Source organism: Rhinopithecus roxellana, chromosome 8 (genome assembly GCF_007565055.1).
Source record: "Rhinopithecus roxellana isolate Shanxi Qingling chromosome 8, ASM756505v1, whole genome shotgun sequence".
Lineage (NCBI taxonomy): Eukaryota > Metazoa > Chordata > Mammalia > Primates > Cercopithecidae > Rhinopithecus > Rhinopithecus roxellana.
In genome coordinates, this window is record NC_044556.1 from 52,524,175 (window position 1) to 52,543,624 (window position 19,450).

General features: G+C 40.0%; 1 protein-coding gene across 1 annotated transcript in view; it reads left to right on the forward strand.

Moving 5' to 3' along the window:
• The window catches only part of SPAG17 (sperm associated antigen 17), a 258,327-nt gene that overhangs the window by 60,136 nt on the left and 178,741 nt on the right, over positions 1 to 19,450 (forward strand). Inside the window, exon 4 of the mRNA XM_030935882.1 lies at positions 17,039 to 17,170. Within this exon, the coding sequence (XP_030791742.1) occupies positions 17,039 to 17,170 (132 nt within the window). The remainder of the gene's footprint in view (positions 1 to 17,038; positions 17,171 to 19,450) is intronic.

The following is a 19,450-nucleotide window of genomic DNA, read 5'->3' on the forward strand; positions in this document are numbered from 1 at the left end:
ATTCATCTGACAAAGGACTAATATTCAGAATATGCAAGGAACTCAAAAACTTAACAGCAAGAAAATCTAATTAAAAAATGGATAAAGGATCTGAGTAGACATTTCTCTAAAGAGAACATGTAAATGGCCATCAGCTAGATGAAAATGTTCCAACATCACTAATCAGGGAAATACAAATTAAAACCATAATGAGATATGATTTCACCCCAGTTAGAATGTCTGTTATCAAAAAATAACAGATGCTGATGAGGATGCTAAGAAAAAAGGAACTCATACACTGTTGGTGGGAAAGATTATTAGTACAGCCATTATGAAAAACAGTATGGAGATTTCTCAAAAAAACGTAAAAATAGAACTACTATATGATCCACCATTGCCCTATTAGGTATTTATCCAAAGGAACAGAAACCAGTATATCAAAGAGATATCTGCACCCTCATGTTTACTGCATCACTATTCACAGTAGCCAAGATATGAAATCAATCTATGTTTCTGTCAACAGATGAATGGATAAAGAAAATGTGTTGTATATACAAAATGGAATAGTATTCTGCTATAATAAAGAATGAAATCCTGTCATTTACAAAAACATGGATAAGCCTGAACAATCTTATGTTAAGTGAAATAAATCAGACACAGACCGACAAATACAACATGTTCTCACTCATATGTAGAGCTAAGAGTGAGCTCATAGATATAAACAGTAGAATCGCAATTATTACAGTCAGGGAAGGGGAGGAAAAAGGGGAGGAAAGGAAGAGCTTGGTTCATGTATACAAAATTACCACTAGATAGGAGGAATAAATTCTAGCGTTCTATAGCACTGTAGGGTGAATGTAGTTTAATAACTTGCATGTAGTTCAAATAGCTAAAAGAGAAGATTTTGAATTGTTCCTAACACAAAGAAATGATAAGTGTTTGAGATGATGGATATGCTAATTACCCTGATTTGATCATTACACACTCTACACATGTGTCAAAATATCACTTTGTATCCCATAAATATTTACCATTATTATATGTCAAATATATATATGAATAAAATAAAAAAATAATACAAATTTTTTTAAAAATTGATATGTGCTCAGGCCAGGAGACGAGCAATAGCTGGAGCTATCAGGACTGAGGGTCCTGAGTCACAGGTCCCCACTAGGTCTCAGGAAAAAAAGAAACAGCTATACTATTTAGAGTTGAAGCATCAGGTAGGAGCAAAACTAGTAAGGGTAGCAAGAGTATTTAAACATAAAAACCTGGGCTAAAATGCTCTCAGGCTCTTGCAGCTAAGATGGGGATTGGCCATGGAGACTGGAGAGGGACTGGGACACATCCATGCCCAGGAGAAGAGGGACTGTGACCCAAGATGGGAGTCCAGTAGCTCCAGCTAAGGGGTGAAAAGGCCTGCTGTGAGGCCACACAGTATGTTGATTAGAAACAGGATTCTGGGGGGGCGGAGCAAGATGGCCGAATAGGAACAGCTCCAGTCTCCAACTCCCAGCGCAAGTGACACAGAAGACCGGTGATTTCTGCATTTTCAACTGAGGTACTGGGGTCATCTCACTAGGGAGTGGCGGACAATCGGTGCTGGTCAGCTGCCGCAGCCTGACCAGCGAGAGCTGAAGCAGGGCGAGGCATCGCCTCACCTGGAAGCGCAAGGGGGAAGGGGATCCGTTTTCCTAGCCAGGAGAACTGAGACACACAACACCTGGAAAATCGGGTAACTCCCACCCCAATACTGCGCTGTAAGCATACAGGCACACCAGGAGAATATATCCCACACCTGGCCGGGAGGGTCCCACGCCCACGAAGCCTCCCTCACTGCTAACACAGCAGTCTGCAGTGATCTATCCGCAAGGCAGCAGCGAGGCTGGGGGAGGGGCGCCCGCCATTGCTGAGGCTTAAGTAGGTAAACAAAGCCGCTGGGAAGCTCGAACTGGGTGGAGCTCACAGCAGCTCAAGGAAGCCTGCCTGTCTCAGTAGTCTCCACCTCTGGGGACAGCGCACAGCTGAAGACCAACAGGGGAAGTAGCGGGAGCCGGTGCAGACGCGAACGACTCTGTCTGACAGCTTTGGGGAGAGCCATGGATCTCCCAACGCGGAGGTTGAGATCTGAGAACGGACAGACTGCCTGCTCAGGTGTGTCCCTGACCCCTGAGTAGCCTAGCTGGGAGAAATCCCTCACTAGGGGCAGTCTGACACCCCACACCTCACAGGGTGGAGTACACCCCTGAGAGGAAACTTCCAAAGGAAGAATCAGACAGGTACACTCGCTGTTCAGCAATATTCTATCTTCGGCAACCTCTGCTGCTGATACCCAGGCAAACAGGGTCTGGAGTGGACCTCGAGCAATCTCCAACAGACCAACAGAGAGTCCTTCTGACTGTCAGAAGGAAAACTATCAAACAGGAAGGACACCTATACCAAAACCCCATCAGTACGTCACCACCATCAAAGACCAGAGACAGATAAAACCACAAAGACGGGGAAGAAGCAGGGCAGAAAAGCTGGAAATTCAAAAAATAAGAGCGCATCTCCCCCTGCAAAGGAGCGCAGCCCATCGCCAGCAACGGATCAAAGCTGGTCAGAGAATGACTTGGACGAGAGGAGAGAAGAAGGCTTCAGTCCATCAAACTTCTCAGAGCTAAAGGAGGAATTACGTACCCAGCGCAAAGAAACTAAAAATCTTGAAAAAAGAGTGGAAGAATTGACAGCTAGACTAATTAATGCAGAGAAGATCATAAACGAAATGACAGAGATGAAAACCATGACACGAGAAATACGTGACAAATGCACAAGCTTCAGTAACCGACTCGATCAACTGGAAGAAAGAGTATCAGCAATTGAAGATCAAATGAATGAAATGAAGCGAGAAGAGAAACCAAAAGAAAAAAGAAGAAAAAGAAATGAACAAAGCCTGCAAGAAGTATGGGATTATGTAAAAAGACCAAATCTACAGTCTGATTGGGGTGCCTGAAAGTGAGGGGGAAAATGGAACCAAGTTGGAAAACACTCTTCAGGATATCATCCAGGAGAACTTCCCCAACCTAGTAGGGCAGGCCAACATTCAAATTCAGGAAATACAGAGAACGCCACAAAGATACTCCTCCAGAAGAGCAACTCCAAGACACATAATTGCCAGATTCACCAAAGTTGAAATGAAGGAAAAAATCTTAAGGGCAGCCAGAGAGAAAGGTCGGGTTACCCACAAAGGGAAGCCCATCAGACTAACAGCAGATCTCTCGGCAGAAACTCTACAAGCCAGAAGAGAGTGGGGGCCAATATTCAACGTTCTTAAAGAAAAGAATTTTCAACCCAGAATTTCATATCCAGCCAAACTAAGTTTCATAAGTGAAGGAGAAATAAAATCCTTTACAGATAAGCAAATGCTTAGAGATGTTGTCACCACCAGGCCTGCCTTACAAGAGACCCTGAAGGAAGCCCTAAACATGGAAAGGAACAACCGGTACCAGCCATCGCAAAAACATGCCAAAATGTAAAGACCATCGAGGCTAGGAAGAAACTGCATCAACTAACGAGCAAAATAACCAGTTAATATCATAATGGCAGGATCAAGTTCACACATAACAATATTAACCTTAAATGTAAATGGACTAAATGCTCCAATTAAAAGACACAGACTGGCAAACTGGATAAAGAGTCAAGACCCATCAGTCTGCTGTATTCAGGAGACCCATATCACATGCAGAGACATACATAGGCTCAAAATAAAGGGATGGAGGAAGATCTACCAAGCAAATGGAGAACACAAAAAAGCAGGGGTTGCAATCCTTGTCTCTGATAAAACAGACTTTAAACCATCAAAGATCAAAAGAGACAAAGAAGGCCATTACATAATGGTAAAGGGATCAATTCAACAGGAAGAGCTAACTCTCCTAAATATATATGCACCCAATACAGGAGCACCCAGATTCATAAAACAAGTCCTTAGAGACTTACAAAGAGACTTAGACTCCCATACAATAATAATGGGAGACTTCAACACTCCGCTGTCAACATTAGACAGATCAACGAGACAGAAAGTTAACAAGGATATCCAGGAATTGAACTCATCTCTGCACCAAGCGAACCTAATAGACATCTATAGAACTCTCCACCCCAAATCAACAGAATATACATTCTTCTCAGCACCACATCGCACTTCTTCCAAAATTGACCACATAATTGGAAGTAAAGCACTCCTCAGCAAATGTAAAAGAACAGAAATTATAACAAACTGTCTCTTAGACCACAGTGCAATCAAACTAGAACTGAGGACTAAGAAACTCACTCAAAACCGCTCAACTACATGGAAACTGAACAACCTGCTCCTGAATGACTACTGGCTACATAACGAAATGAAAGCGGAAATAAAGATGTTCTTTGAAACCAATGAGAACAAAGATACAACATACCAGAATCTCTGGGACACATTTAAAGCAGTGTGTAGAGGGAAATTTATAGCACTAAATGCCCACAAGAGAAAGCAGGAAAGATCTAAAATTGACACCCTAACATCACAATTAAAAGAACTAGAGAGGCAAGAGCAAACACATTCAAAAGCTATCCGAAGGCAAGAAATAACTAAGATCAGAGCCGAACTAAAGGAGATAGAGACACAAAAAACCCTCCAAAAAATCAATGAATCCAGGAGTTGGTTTATTGAAAAGATCAACAAAATTGACAGACCGCTAGCAAGGCTAATAAAGAAGAAAAGAGAGAGGAATCAAATAGATGCAATAAAAAATGATAAATGGGATATCACCACTGACCACACAGAAATACAAACTACCATCAAAGAATACTGTAAATGCCTCTACACAAATCAACTAGAAAATCTAGAAGAAATGGATAATTTCCTGGACACTTACACTCTCCCAAGGCTAAACCAGGAAGAAGTTGAATCCCTGAATAGACCAATAGCAGACTCTGAAATTGAGGCAACAATTAATAGCCTACCCACCAAAAAAGTCCAGGACCAGATGGATTCACAGCTGAATTCTACCAGAGGTACAAGGAGGAGCTGGTACCATTCCTTCTGAAACTATTCCAATCAATAGAAAAAGAGGGAATCCTCCCTAACTCATTTTATGAGGCCAACATCATCCTGATACCAAAGCCTGGCAGAGACACAACAAAAAAAGAGAATTTTAGACCAATATCCCTGATGAACATTGATGCAAAAATTCTCAATAAAATACTGGCAAACCAGATTCAGCAGCACATCAAAAAGCTTATCCACCATGATCAAGTGGGCTTCATCCCTGGGATGCAAGGCTGGTTCAACATTCGCAAATCAATAAACGTAATCCAGCATATAAACAGAACCAAAGACAAGAACCACATGATTGTCTCAATAGATGCAGAAAAGGCTTTTGACAAAATTCAACAGCCCTTCATGCTAAAAACGCTCAATAAATTCGGTATTGATGGAATGTACCTCAAAATAAAAAGAGCTATTTATGACAAACCCACAGCTAATATCATACTGAATGGGCAAAAACTGGAAAAATTCCCTTTGAAAACTGGCACAAGACAGGGATGCCCTCTCTCACCACTCCTATTCAACATAGTGTTGGAAGTTCTGGCTAGGGCAATCAGGCAAGAGAAAGAAATCAAGGGTATCCAGTTAGGAAAAGAAGAAGTCAAATTGTCCCTGTTTGCAGATGACATGATTGTATATTTAGAAAACCCCATCGTCTCAGCCCAAAATCTCCTTAAGCTGATAAGCAACTTCAGCAAAGTCTCAGGATACAAAATTAATGTGCAAAAATCACAAGCATTCTTATACACCAGTAACAGACAAGCAGAGAGCCAAATCAGGAATGAACTTCCATTCAGAATTGCTTCAAAGGGAATAAAATACCTCGGAATCCAGCTTACAAGGGATGTAAAGGACCTCTTCAAGGAGAACTACAAACCACTGCTCAGTGAAATCAAAGAGGACACAAACAAATGGAAGAACATACCATGCTCATGGATAGGAAGAATCAATATCGTGAAAATGGCCATACTCCCCAAGGTTATTTATAGATTCAATGCCATCCCCATCAAGCTACCAATGAGTTTCTTCACAGAATTGGAAAAAACTGCTTTAAAGTTCATATGGAACCAAAAAAGAGCCCGCATTGCCAAGACAATCCTAAGTCAAAAGGACAAAGCTGGAGGCGTCACGCTACCTGACTTCAAACTATACTACAAGGCTACAGTAACCAAAACAGCATGGTACTGGTACCAAAACAGAGATATAGACCAATGGAACAGAACAGAGTCCTCAGAAATAATACCGCACATCTACAGCCATCTGATCTTTGACAAACCTGAGAGAAACAAGAAATGGGGAAAGGATTCCCTATTTAATAAATGGTGCTGGGAAAATTGGCTAGCCATTAGTAGAAAGCTGAAACTGGATCCTTTCCTTACCCCTTATACGAAGATTAATTCAAGATGGATTAGAGACTTAAATGTTAGACCTAATACCATAAAAACCCTAGAAGAAAATCTAGGTAGTACCATTCAGGACATAGGCATGGGCAAGGACTTCATGTCTAAAACACCAAAAGCAACGGCAGCAAAAGCCAAAATTGACAAATGGGATCTAATTAAACTAAAGAGCTTTTGCACAGCAAAAGAAACTACCATCAGAGTGAACAGGCAACCTACAGAATGGGAGAAAATTTTTGCAACCTACTCATCTGACAAAGGGCTAATATCCAGAATCTACAAAGAACTCAAACAAATATACGAGAAAAAAACAAACAACCCCATCAAAAAGTGGGGAAAGGATATGAACAGACATTTCTCAAAAGAAGATATTCATACAGCCAACAGACACATGAAAAAATGCTCATCATCACTCGCCATCAGAGAAATGCAAATCAAAACCACAATGAGATACCATCTCACACCAGTTAGAATGGCAATCATTAAGAAGTCAGGAAACAACAGGTGTTGGAGAGGATGTGGAGAAATAGGAACACTTTTACACTGTTGGTGGGATTGTAAACTAGTTCAACCATTATGGAAAACAGTATGGCAATTCCTCAAGGATCTAGAACTAGATGTACCATATGACCCAGCCATCCCACTACTGGGTATATACCCAAAGGATTATAAATTATTCTACTACAAAGACACATGTACACGTATGTTTATTGCGGCACTATTCACAATAGCAAAGACTTGGAATCAACCCAAATGTCCATCTGTGACAGAATGGATTAAGAAAATGTGGCACATATACACCATGGAATACTACGCAGCCATAAAAAAGGATGAGTTTGCGTCCTTTGTAGGGACATGGATGCAGCTGGAAACCATCATTCTTAGCAAACTATCACAAGAACAGAAAACCAAACACCGTATATTCTCACTCATAGGTGGGAACTGAACAATGAGATCACTTGGACTCGGGAAGGGGAACATCACACACTGGGGCCTATCATGGGGAGGGGGGAGGGGGGAGGAGGGAGGGATTGCATTGGGGAGTTATACATGATATAAATGATGAATTGATGGGTGCTGACGAGTTGATGGGTGCAGCACACCAACATGGCACAAGTATACATATGTAACAAACCTGCACGTTATGCACATGTACCCTAGAACTTAAAGTATAATTAAAAAAAAAAAAAAAAAGAAACAGGATTCTGGAACCAGATAGCCTGGGTTCAAATCCTATCTCTACTAATTACTGGCTGTGTGATCACCAGGCCTCAATTTCAGTGTCTAATAAAATGGGTGATAGGAATACTCACCTCAAAAGTGTAGGTGAAGATTAAATGAATTGGAATATGTGAAGTGCCTGGAACAGTCCTTGTCTAGTACAGGGTGTATGCTACATAACCATTTGTGTGTTACATGGTCTGAGAACCTACTACTACTTGAAATGTACTCCTAAAGCTTTGTAATTGCAACTATAAACAATCAAAAGCATTTACCTTCAAGCCAAACAACAAAAAGCTCTAGAGATGCCATTCTTATGTTTATTTAAGGAGTGAATATACTGTTTGTCTATATATGCATCAGATTCTGTGAGGGGATTTAAAAAGATGAATCTGAAAGGATTTAACCTTCCAAGCTAGTAGAGGAGACAAACCCTGTGCACAAATTATTTCAACACAAAAGACAGCTAAATCCCTTAGGAAATATAGAAAAATGTGGTAGGGTTGTTCAGAGGAGAAGGTCACTACAACTGGAAGAACCAAGAATGACTTCAGAGGGGCGGGAACATCTTGGACTAAGGAAAAGATCTTAATCTGAAAACCAAAACAAAACATTGCCATGATGGTAGAATCCTGTGTTGCTAATACACACCTAAAGAAAAGCCCTTAACTTTGTATGTCATTCTTCCGTAGTTATCACATTCAGCTTCATGTGCCTTTATACATTTTGCAAGTATACAAAAACAAAAACTCTCCTTAGTAAAAAGGAAGCTTTGCTTTTCCCTTCTTTGAAGAGTAATCCCAACAAACATTTCTAAAATAGTCCTGTGCTTTTTGACATGCACATATTGGTTGTTCAAAATGTACATCTCCCTTGGGAAATGCATTACATTTTAAATTATACATGTCTGTTAAAGCATAGATCTGTTCTACCTTCCATGTATTTGTTATTGCTGCTTCTGAAACTTCCTTACAGCCCCAAAGAGGTCTTAATCCCTGTCAAATGTTATTATGTTACCAACTTTTATGTAGTCTTGAAAGGGGTTGTTTATTTAGTTTCAGTGACTCCTTGTTACTGCCAAATATTATTTCATTTCAGCACAGATGTAAGGGGTCCAATGACTGGAATTATTTTACAGCCCTGACATTGTCGAGAGATGGATACCAGTTTAATTATGGACAGCTGAAAATGATCTAGGAGTCACCTGCTACAGATATTTATCATCATTATGAATTTCTCACCAAGCTGTGGTCTGAGCACTTTCACAACGTTCCATTTGTGTTAGACAGACAGTATGATCTATATGGAACCTATATCTTCAGTAACCTTTAAATTTATGTATAGACAGTTTAATATTGCTTATTTTCTTTTCCTCTTCTCAAAGTGAGAAAATATGTTTCAGTCATTCCTGCTCTTTTTCTTTTCTTTTTTTCTGTTTCTCTCTATAGCCCCTCTCACGGCTACCCTTATCCTTTCAGCTGTTTTTTCAATTATGCCTCATTGGAAATTACTCATTACTTAAAGAATGTGAATTGGATAGACTAGACACATACAGGATCAAGAAATGCAATAACTACAATATAGCTGGCCCTAAATAAATGCAGAAAGAATGAAGGAGGGAAGGGAGCAGAGGGAACAGGAAAGGTGGCTATAAAATTACAGAACACTATTCATGGAATTCCTCCATCTCACATTTGAGAAGAAATTAATAGCATATTTTTTCCTCTACATCCTCCTCATTATACACTGCACCATAACAAAATACATTTTTACACCTTCTCTTTTTATCTCTGCTTCTCTCTAAACAGATCTCAATTTGTCCTTTTCACATTGGACAGAGGGGTAAATAAAAGGGGTAGCCAGGTTATGGCCAGCTGATGATAAATTCAGGTCACTGTCTCACTGCCCGTTTGCTCCTCATTCCATTCCGTTCTCTGCTCTCACAACTTGGGCTGTGGGATCTTCAAAAATCCCAACTCTGTCCTGGATATATGAATAACCATTAAGTACTGACTTTAGTGAACATTTATCATGCATATGTCATTCACCATGCAAAGTTTTTACATGGGTTATCTCATTTAATTCTGGGTACAGAATTATGAAGTCAACACTACTCGTATTCTCTTTCTGTAGTTCTTTCTGTTCTCAACTGGGACAATTTTGCCCCCAAGGGAACATTTGGCAATGTCTGCAGATCCCTTTGGTTGTCAAAGCTCGGTGGAATACAGGGATTCGCTAAACATCCTACAATGCACAGAAAAGCCTCCTATGGTAATTACCTGGCTCAAAATGTCGATAGTGCCACCATTGTAGATTTTAAAAGGATGAGGTTTAGAAGGGTTAAGTAACTTGCCTGAGGCTCTGTGGTGATATGTGGGAAGACTGGAATGCAAATGGAGCCTGCACTTTTGCATTCAGTTTCACATACATAGTTATGGCTTCCGCAACTGATTCATCATATCTTGTACCAAAGGAGCTAAAATTCCCCATTGGAATCTTATGTGAGAACATCTCAATACAAGTGGCCCTTTTCAATCATTTGCAAATCATCTGCTCTTCCATCATTTTCATCAAATATGCAGAATCGGGCCCATCTAAACAGCCTTTCACTCTAAACCTGTAAACACACACACACACACACTCAAAGACACACATTGGGGCAATAGTTCCTCTGACTTTCTAATGATTGCTTAATGATATAAGCAAACACAACAAGATGTAAGATAAAAGCAGAATGCATAAGCAAACAATCATACTACCTAAGCAGTAAACTTTAAAGATAGAATATATGGCAACATAGCTTACTATGATGAATAAATTGTATGTATTTAATATGACATATTTAATAATAAACATAGCCCCTTGTATTCTGCAGGATAATTGAATAGAAATGGTAAATAGTCATCAGTATTCTTTTTAAAATGCCAATCAAAAACATTCATAATCTTTTTCTGTTTTTATCAATTCTTCATTAGGTGCAAATCCGTTTTGACAGTGTTTTTAATATATTGAGTGCATTTTAATCTGAATAAACCCCAAAGGCAGCTGTGCAAACACACATATTTTGTGCACACATGGGCATGCACTCATGTATACTAGCGGTCCCCAAACTTTTTGGCACCAGGGGCTAGTTTTGTGGAAGGCAATTTTTTCACAGAGTGGGGAGCAGGAAGATTTCATGATGAAACTATTCCACTTCAGACCATTAGGCATTAGATTCTCATAAGGAGCACACAACTAGATCCCTCACACACAGTTCACAACAGGGTCCACACTCCTATGAGAATCTAATGTCACCACTGATGTGACAGGAGGCAGAGCTCAGGCGATAATGCTCCCTCACCCGCCACTCACCACCTGCCATGTGGCCCAGTTCCTAACAGGCCATGGACAGTTTAGGAACTGGTCCTAACCAGGGGATGGGACCCGCTGATATATCACAAAAGTCACACACCACATGCCCACACATGTCGTACACAGGCACACACAGATAGGTCCCAGATCTTACTTGCCAGAGCAGGTTTATTTTGGCTTTACTCCTCTCCCACAATACAGAGTTGCTGCCTCCCCTTTGTTCGGCCCCAGCCATCCACCCACCCTCTCTGACGCTTATCCTCCTCTGACCCTGGCTGGAGGGGAAGTTTCATTTTCCCTTCAGAGCCTTTCCCCTGAATAACCTAGTCCTGGAGTATAACAGCAACTCCAGGCAGGGAAGCCCAGGGGTGCTGCTCTCACCATTGGCCTACAAGAACCACAAACGCCAAAACTATGTTTACCCGGAGCCAGACTTAGGCATTTCAAATTTCTAGATTACCTCTTACCCCTAGGTTCTAAACTGCCACACCTGTTCCTTATTGCTCGAAATTACTTCATCAGTCACTAGTCCTTTTCATTCTATAATAAATAAAAATCTCAAAATATAGCTAAACCACTGGTATAAATAAACTTTATTCAAAGTGAGCTACCAAGTTAAATGTTTTCTATTTTCATGGCAAGAAGGATTTAGAAAGCAGAAAGGCATATCTGGTAGCTAGAAGTGGGGGGGGGGTGTAACAGAGAGATTTAAAAAGGTAACAGAAAGGAATGAGAAGCAAATTCTGTATTCTTCCTATTCTTGCCCCATACCAGCCCTGTTTATCTAAATCCAAACAAAGACAAGTTTCTTGTGTGGCCGCAATCAATATGTTAGCTTGGAAGCCATAGATTTTCCTTACTCTTCACTTTTAGCACTGTGTAAATCTGAATACGCCATTGTTATTCAATACGTGTATGTAAGCATCTCCTGCATTAATAAAATTTGCCAAGGATGGTGCTGAAAAGGTATCATTCCTTTCAGTTTGGGAATCAAATAAGAGGGACAGAGTCATGGGATGATTAAATGAATATTATTTTAAATGAAATACCATATTTCACTTTTCCCTATCATATAGACCTTCTCTGACCAAAACAATAGCCACTAGCCACTTGTGACTATTTACACTTTAATTTTAATTTTAATCAATTAAAAACAAAATTTAAAATTTGTTTTTTTAATCTCATTAGCAATATTACAGTGCTCAATAGTCACATGTGGTATAGTGTCTACCATACTGTACATTACAGATAAAGAATATTTTCATCATCACAGAAAAACTATTAGCACTAATATCAACAAATAAGAGTTGGAGAATACTCATTGTTTATATGGGAAGTGGGGGAATGGACCCTTTCATACAGTTTTGGTGGGAACAAAAATGCCACTAACAAAAACACACATGCACTTCATAGAAAAAAAGGAAAGCTGAAATTGTTTAAATGTCTGTCAATGGGGAACTAGTTAAATAAATGAGCAAACACCCACACAATAGAAGACTATGCTATTTATTAAAAACCATATACATAAGCAAAACATAGCAGCACAGAAAGCTGTCCTGGATGTGTTTTTATGTAAAAACACAAACCACAAAGCACTTAATGTGAATAACATAATCCCGTTTGTCTTTGAATATACATATATGTGTATATACTTTTTACTGTGATAAGAACTATTAAACTCTTACTTTATTTAATCAATCATATATTAGAGAAATGAGTTACCCAAAAGAATGTGTGCTGAAAACCTGTTTGCCCAGCCCTATGCTAGTCTGAACTGAGTCAAGCTCTAGCTTATGGATTCTGCTTCTGTTTGCTGAGGCCTTTATATATCCAAAGCAATCCTAAGTCATTCACCTCCCCAAAATAGGTTAAATATGAAGTCATATTTTGTGAATTTTTACAGTTACTGCAATAAACACCATGGGCCTCCAAGAAAGTCCCTGAAGCCAAAGGATTCTTTTAGGGAAACTGGTGGATATTTGGAGCTCCTGGAGGGAAAGTGCTCTCCCAGACCATCTGTCTTCTACTACCACTCTTCCCTCTGCTTCACACAGCCACAGCTTGCCCTTTCCTCTGCCACCTCACTCCCATAACCTGTTCCATGCAAGAGAAATCCAGATCCAAATCTTTATGCAACCTCGAATATGCAGCAGGTTAAGCAATGATTCAAACTGCTTCATGTAACTTCTTGTAAACATAAAAGGGAAATCATATAGCAGGTTTCATGGGAGTCCATTCTCTCTTTCTGTCTCTCTCTATTTATCTATCTTATATATGCACATATATGCATATATGTGTAAATGTGCCTGTGTGTATATGTATGCACACACACATACATGCATGCATACATTTGGTTTCCATGAAAGCGCCTAGGGCAGTTCCAAGCATTGGGCTTGTGCTTACTAATGTAGGGAGGTTCTAGAGATGGGAGGAATGCTTAGAAGGAGAGAGGACACTAGGTCTGTAGGTGGACCTGATCCTCAGGCAAGGAAATAATTTGGCTCATTGGGTATATTTTTGTAGGGTCAAATCATTAGATAGTAAATATGATGTAAGTCTTTAAGCCAGGTCAGTGATAAAGGAAATATTTTTACTTCTTAGTGTGTACGGAATTAAAAGCTCCCTAACAGAGAAAAGGCATCTACACCCCTTAAATATCTTCACGCAATAAAACATAAACATGGCTTCTGCCTCAGCTGCACTCTTTGAAGCTTAATTTCTTCCTTCACCAATCATTCCTGGAACTGAGTGACCTTTGGTCATTCAGTGTAGAGCCTCTGTCTGGTCCTGGCAGGCCTCTCTGCCTGGAGAGCTGACCTGAAGAGGTCCAGGAGACACAGGCTTTGCCTGGCAACAGTTTTCTCCGTTTTAATAAGTCTCATTTGCCCGTAAGACTCATGCTTTTCTGAGTTCCTGATTCATGCCAAGCACATTTACTTGACATTTTGGCTTAAAGAGCACTAAGGTTTTAACCCATTTAGGACTGTTTTTCTGACTAGTTCTGGAAGCTTAGATTTTTGCCTAATTACTCATCAAGCGCTGCCACTGACTGCTCCCACGTTCTCTTATGTCTCTCATCTCCCCAATAACTATAGCCCTGGCTAGCTTACCAGCTAGTGCACACACATGTGCACAGGTACACACACATATTTTGACATAGATGATGGGCAAATAATCTTTGCAGTGCTAGAATGTTGAAGATTTGATGATTATTTTAATTAATACAACTAAGGCCAGGGAGGAGAAGCCTTTGGAGATGTTATGTGGAAAGGTACATTTCCTCTTAAATTCTGTCTCTTTAATTTTTCTTCCCTCAAAAGCTTGTCCTTCAAACAAAGATTCCTGAAAGATGTGTTTTTCATCTGAGACCAAACTACTGGCTACTGAATGGGTAGCATTGTGAATTATGGGGCATGAGAAGAAAGAATTTTGAAACGAAATTAATTTGTAAACATTTTTCTTTTTCCACCTCTTTTAAGAAGGACCCACATACCATGAAAATGTTGTCTCAGATTTTGAGTTCAGCATAGACTTTCATTTTCATTAATTATTCCAGTAATTCACAATATCATTCCCTTTGGGGGATGCACAGAAAGAAAGTGGCATTTAGAGAGTCAAGCCTTTTCAGAGCAACCCTGGGGGAGGCCAAGTATGCCTGGCCTCTGCCATTCCTAGTGGTACCAGGGGCAGGCTGTGCCTTTCTGCAGGATGTGGCACATCGAGTCTGCCTCCATGTGGGCAGCCTGAGGGCAGTTCGGGAGGAGGACACCGCCCAGGGCACTCCTCAAGGCTGCCTGTCCACCACTGCTCTCTCTCTCTCTCTCTCTCTGTGTGTCCATATGTCATGAGAACATGGGTGCCTGGCAAACTAGTGAAGCCCCTCATCACCTGTCTCCCCATGTCAGGGCAGGACCTCACCATTACTTTGATGCTGTGCCGGATTTTTGTTTGAAACCAGCACTCCACAGATAGTTTTAGACAAACCGGTAATAACTATCATGGCCTGCAAAATACTTTTCTCTCAGGATGTTTCGTTGTGCTTTGAATACATTTTAACACAGTGAGGTAACGTTCACAGACTCCTAAAGAAATCACCTCCAGAGACATCCCGTCCATCGCCATGACGCCAGGCAGGCTTCACCCAAACCCCCCAGACATAGGTGAATATCCTGTTTTCGCAAGTCATCAGGAAAAGAGACTCCACAACCTCTCTGGGGTAACCCTTTTCAGTGTTGACTTCCCTTCAGCGCTGTCATTATCTTTGTATTAGAGGGAAACGCTAGACTGCCATGACCTTTAAAAACCCACATTTGAATGTTTTGAATCAGATGTCACAGAGCCTGATTGTCAGCACAGTATTTAGCTGGCATTGAAAAATGCAAACCAAATATTGACATCTACTCTTGGGGTTGGACCCAGTCAGACAGCTTTCACTTTACAGTAAACGCCTGACCTGCCATCCCCTTAGGATCCCCTTCCACGTGGGATCTGGTCATCATTAAATGGTGAGGTTCTGCAGGTGTACTGCTACATCTTTCTGCTCCCAGAAATCACAGCCATCATGTCCCTTTCCTTAAATCATGTTAGCAGGAGCAGAGCTGCCATAAAAAGCAAAGCACCGTATTTCCTAGAGTCTTCGCTTAGACAAATGCAAAGATTTCTGATACTTGGTTAGTTCCTTTGGTTTTTAGAAAAGGCGGCTTTAAAGGAATCTTTCTCTGGCTTTCCCCTTCTGTGATGCAATGCGGGAAACCCCAATGTGGTCTCTAAGAGGTCCAGTTACATTTTGGCACATGGTAATCCATAGAGCCTTCTGTAGTTAGAGGAAAATAGGTACCTCCCTTTCTTCCGGCTATTTCCCTTGGCGAAGTAACAAGTCAAAAGGAACTGGACTGGTCAGGAAAGCCCTGACCAAGAGCTCAGACAAGATACAGCTCCGCGAGATGCAGCATGCGCAGTCATTGTCTGAGACCAAGGGCCTGAAATTGACACCATATGTGCCCCAGGAGTGATTACTCCGAGGGGGGAGAAAAGCAACATGTCAGAACATTTTAGTAACACCTAATTCATTCCAAGGTTATAAATAAATATGATGCTTGCTTAAAAACAAAAGTCAAAAAATACTTCAACTAGATTACTTCTGTGACAGTGCTTCAGGCAGAGGTGAACTTTATTAGGGAGACAACATGAATAAAGAGAAACACATAACAACTTTTTATGGTATATTTTACGTGATTTTATTTTTTTTGCAGTAAATAAAGTGGTTATAGGGCTCCAAGGAAAAGGGCCCAGATGTTAGAGCGTTGTGATGAAATTTAGGGGAAACAAGCTGTAAAAAACACAGTCATAAAACAGGCTGTCAGTGCCACACATCTGGACAATACAGCTGTATGTTCCTAGTGGCTGTCGTCACCCAAAGAAAACTCAATAACCTTATTTCACCCCAATTAGGCTGCATACCAACATGATCAACATTAAGTTGCAGGGGGGAGCAACATTCATATGGCGCCTTTGTGTCAAGCAGCTTTTATCTTTCATTTGAATTTAGTTACAAAGAAATAAAAGACTGCTAACATAGTCATTTCCACTATTATAAAACCCTATTTAATTTATAATGTCCTAATAAGTCAAAGTTTGACAGGTTGGACTACTGGCTACGCCAAACAACAATAGACTTTCTGTAGCATGAATCACCCTATCAGTCATCCTAAAATGGAGGCCAGCCTGTCTTTTCTCTACCCTTTTCCTGGAGTCTGAGTTTAACACCATCATTGGAAGCACTCTGCCTTATTGGAAAAAGAAGTGGATATTCAGACAATTCAATTTATTTAAAGTAGAGGGTAAATGCCACTCTCTGTAGCATTGAGGCATTTTTTCCCTTTTTTTTTTTCAGCCAGCAATGAGGTATCTTTCCAGTATGGCAAATAATATAAAATATAAAATTTCCTTTCATCTTTTCATCACTGACAGACTGTGCCAAAGGTTATAAAACATCACTTTTTCTAATAATTGTGTTTCTCTATAGGTGTTAACGGCAGCAAAAGCAATTATGGATAGCGGAGAGAAATTAACCTTACCACTGATAGGGAAACTCTTGAAATTTCAACTTCTCCAGATTAAATTTAAGGACCAACAGCGACGGGAAAATGAAAAGAAGGTACTGTACGATCTGGTGGGTTTTCTAAAGAGGGCAAATGGTGAATGAAATGGAGCCAGGTTTCTCCAGGGGCACTTCCTCTCTTCTTGAGCCTACCATTAAGTGTTACCTGGCAAATTTGGCTGTCACCTCAACTTCTTAGGGAAAAGGCTGTCCAAAGATCTGGAGGGGTTATGATAAACCCATTAAAAATCAGTTCCCGGCCGGGCGCGGTGGCTCAAGCCTGTAATCCCAGCACTTTGGGAGGCCGAGGCGGGCGGATCACGAGGTCAGGAGATCGAGACCATCCTGGCTAACACAGTGAAACCCCGTCTCTCCTAAAAAATACAAAAAACTAGTCGGGCGAGGTGGCGGGCGCCTGTAGTCCCAGCTACTCGGGAGGCTGAGGCAGGAGAATGGCGTGAACCCGGGAGGCGGAGCTTGCAGTGAGCTGAGATCCGGCCACTGCACTCCAACCTGGGCGACAGAGCGAGACTCCATCTCAAAAAAAAAAAAAAAAAAAAAAAAATGAGTTCCCTAAAATATGAAGGTTACAATATTCAAAGCATGTGCCCAAGATTGTTTCTATGGCAGTATATTTATATAATAAAGTTGTACCCAAGAAGGGACCCAGGGAAGAGACAGGGAGTCAGGGAAACTAATATGAAAAGGACAGTTGGGGGGAACCCTCACAGTTCAGGTCTGACTATTTAAGATAGTTTATATGATACTCTATAGACGTGCCTTTTAAAATAATAGGCATATCTGTACCTTCATAATAATCTGAATATTTCAGCAACAATCCATCACTTCTACTCCTATATTACACATCTGATAATTTCTTCATACCTGGATTTTTCATTTAATTTGCTTATAGAAATCAATCTGTGTGTTTTCCAAAGACTCATATTTGCATATGAAAAATATTTCAAAATGCTGTTAGCAAACTGCTACCAGGTTCACATCCATTTGCTATCAACATTGCCCAAAATAAGATGTTTTTCTTATTTTCCAAATCATGCTGAATTATGTTTGGAAAGCCCAATGCTTCAGTATGTACATATGTAATGTTTGTGTCTGCATGTGTATATATGAAATGGATTTGCATATAAAGTCATTTCTTTATGCCTTAAGTGGAAAAGGCAAAATCAATTCACAGAAGAAAAAAGAGAAAAGTGAAAATGTTCCAGTAGTGCCTTCTTCACCTTTTCAGGACCCCCAAAACCTAGGTTTCCTATTTGAATTGGCCTCTCAGCAAGATAATTGTAGAAAAAAATAATAATGTCACCTTCTATTTCAATATAGGGCTTTATGTTTTTTAGAGATAATTCCCATATAGCATCTTATTAGGGTGGTACATATTGTGCCCAGAAAAATTCTACTCATATTACTACGATTGATAGTATAGTTTTCCATCTAGTGAAACTCTTTCCATCGTGTTGGGGGAGTTGTACCTTAAGAAGTACTCAGGGTAATTAAGACTTGGCAGAAGAAAAATTGGAAAATTTGAAACTAGTATAGAAACATCTCTTGCCTGTTTAAATTCCAATGCCATATGGGAATCTGAATTATAAAAAGCAGACTGTAATTCTTGCAAAAATTTCTGCACTTTCTGTTTGCTTTTCCCTTTCCCACAGCACTTAGAAATAGTGTGCTAAAGAGCAGCAATTTACTTGTTTACCACTTATTGCATCATTAATTGTTTATTATAGGAGTAGATTGTAGGTTTCAGTTAACAAATTTTAAGTAAAAACAAATAAAATATCCTAGTAGTTTGGAAAACGTTTTTAAAGCTTGCAACAATATAAAAATATTTTTGCACCATTATTTTACTCAGCATTTCTTTGAAATGTGAGCTCTAATAATACAATTAAGAGGTTCTAAAGATATGGAAATAATCTTTATCTGTTGAAAATTTGAGAGTTCTGGGTAACTGGGGCATGAACCTTAGAGTTTTTATTTTCTTTTAAGTATTTAATACACTAAGAGAACTTTTGAGCAATTAAGAGCCAATGATTACATAATCTAATATGATATCTCCATTATTTTGGGTTCCCAAAGCACCAACCCCAAATCTCTGAGTCACAACCGTATGAGTAAGTGCTAAATAAATTGATGAAAACACATTGGAATGGAATATAATCAGGAAAATACTCCTGGTAAAGGGGAGATGAAGGCAATTGTTTGTGGGATGATATCATTGATGTTCATTTCAACAACACTGCCTAAGAGGTCAGTTGAAACCATCAAGGCTAATGCTTGTCAGCCAAGGAGTTTGGCAATAAACAAAACAAGCAGAAA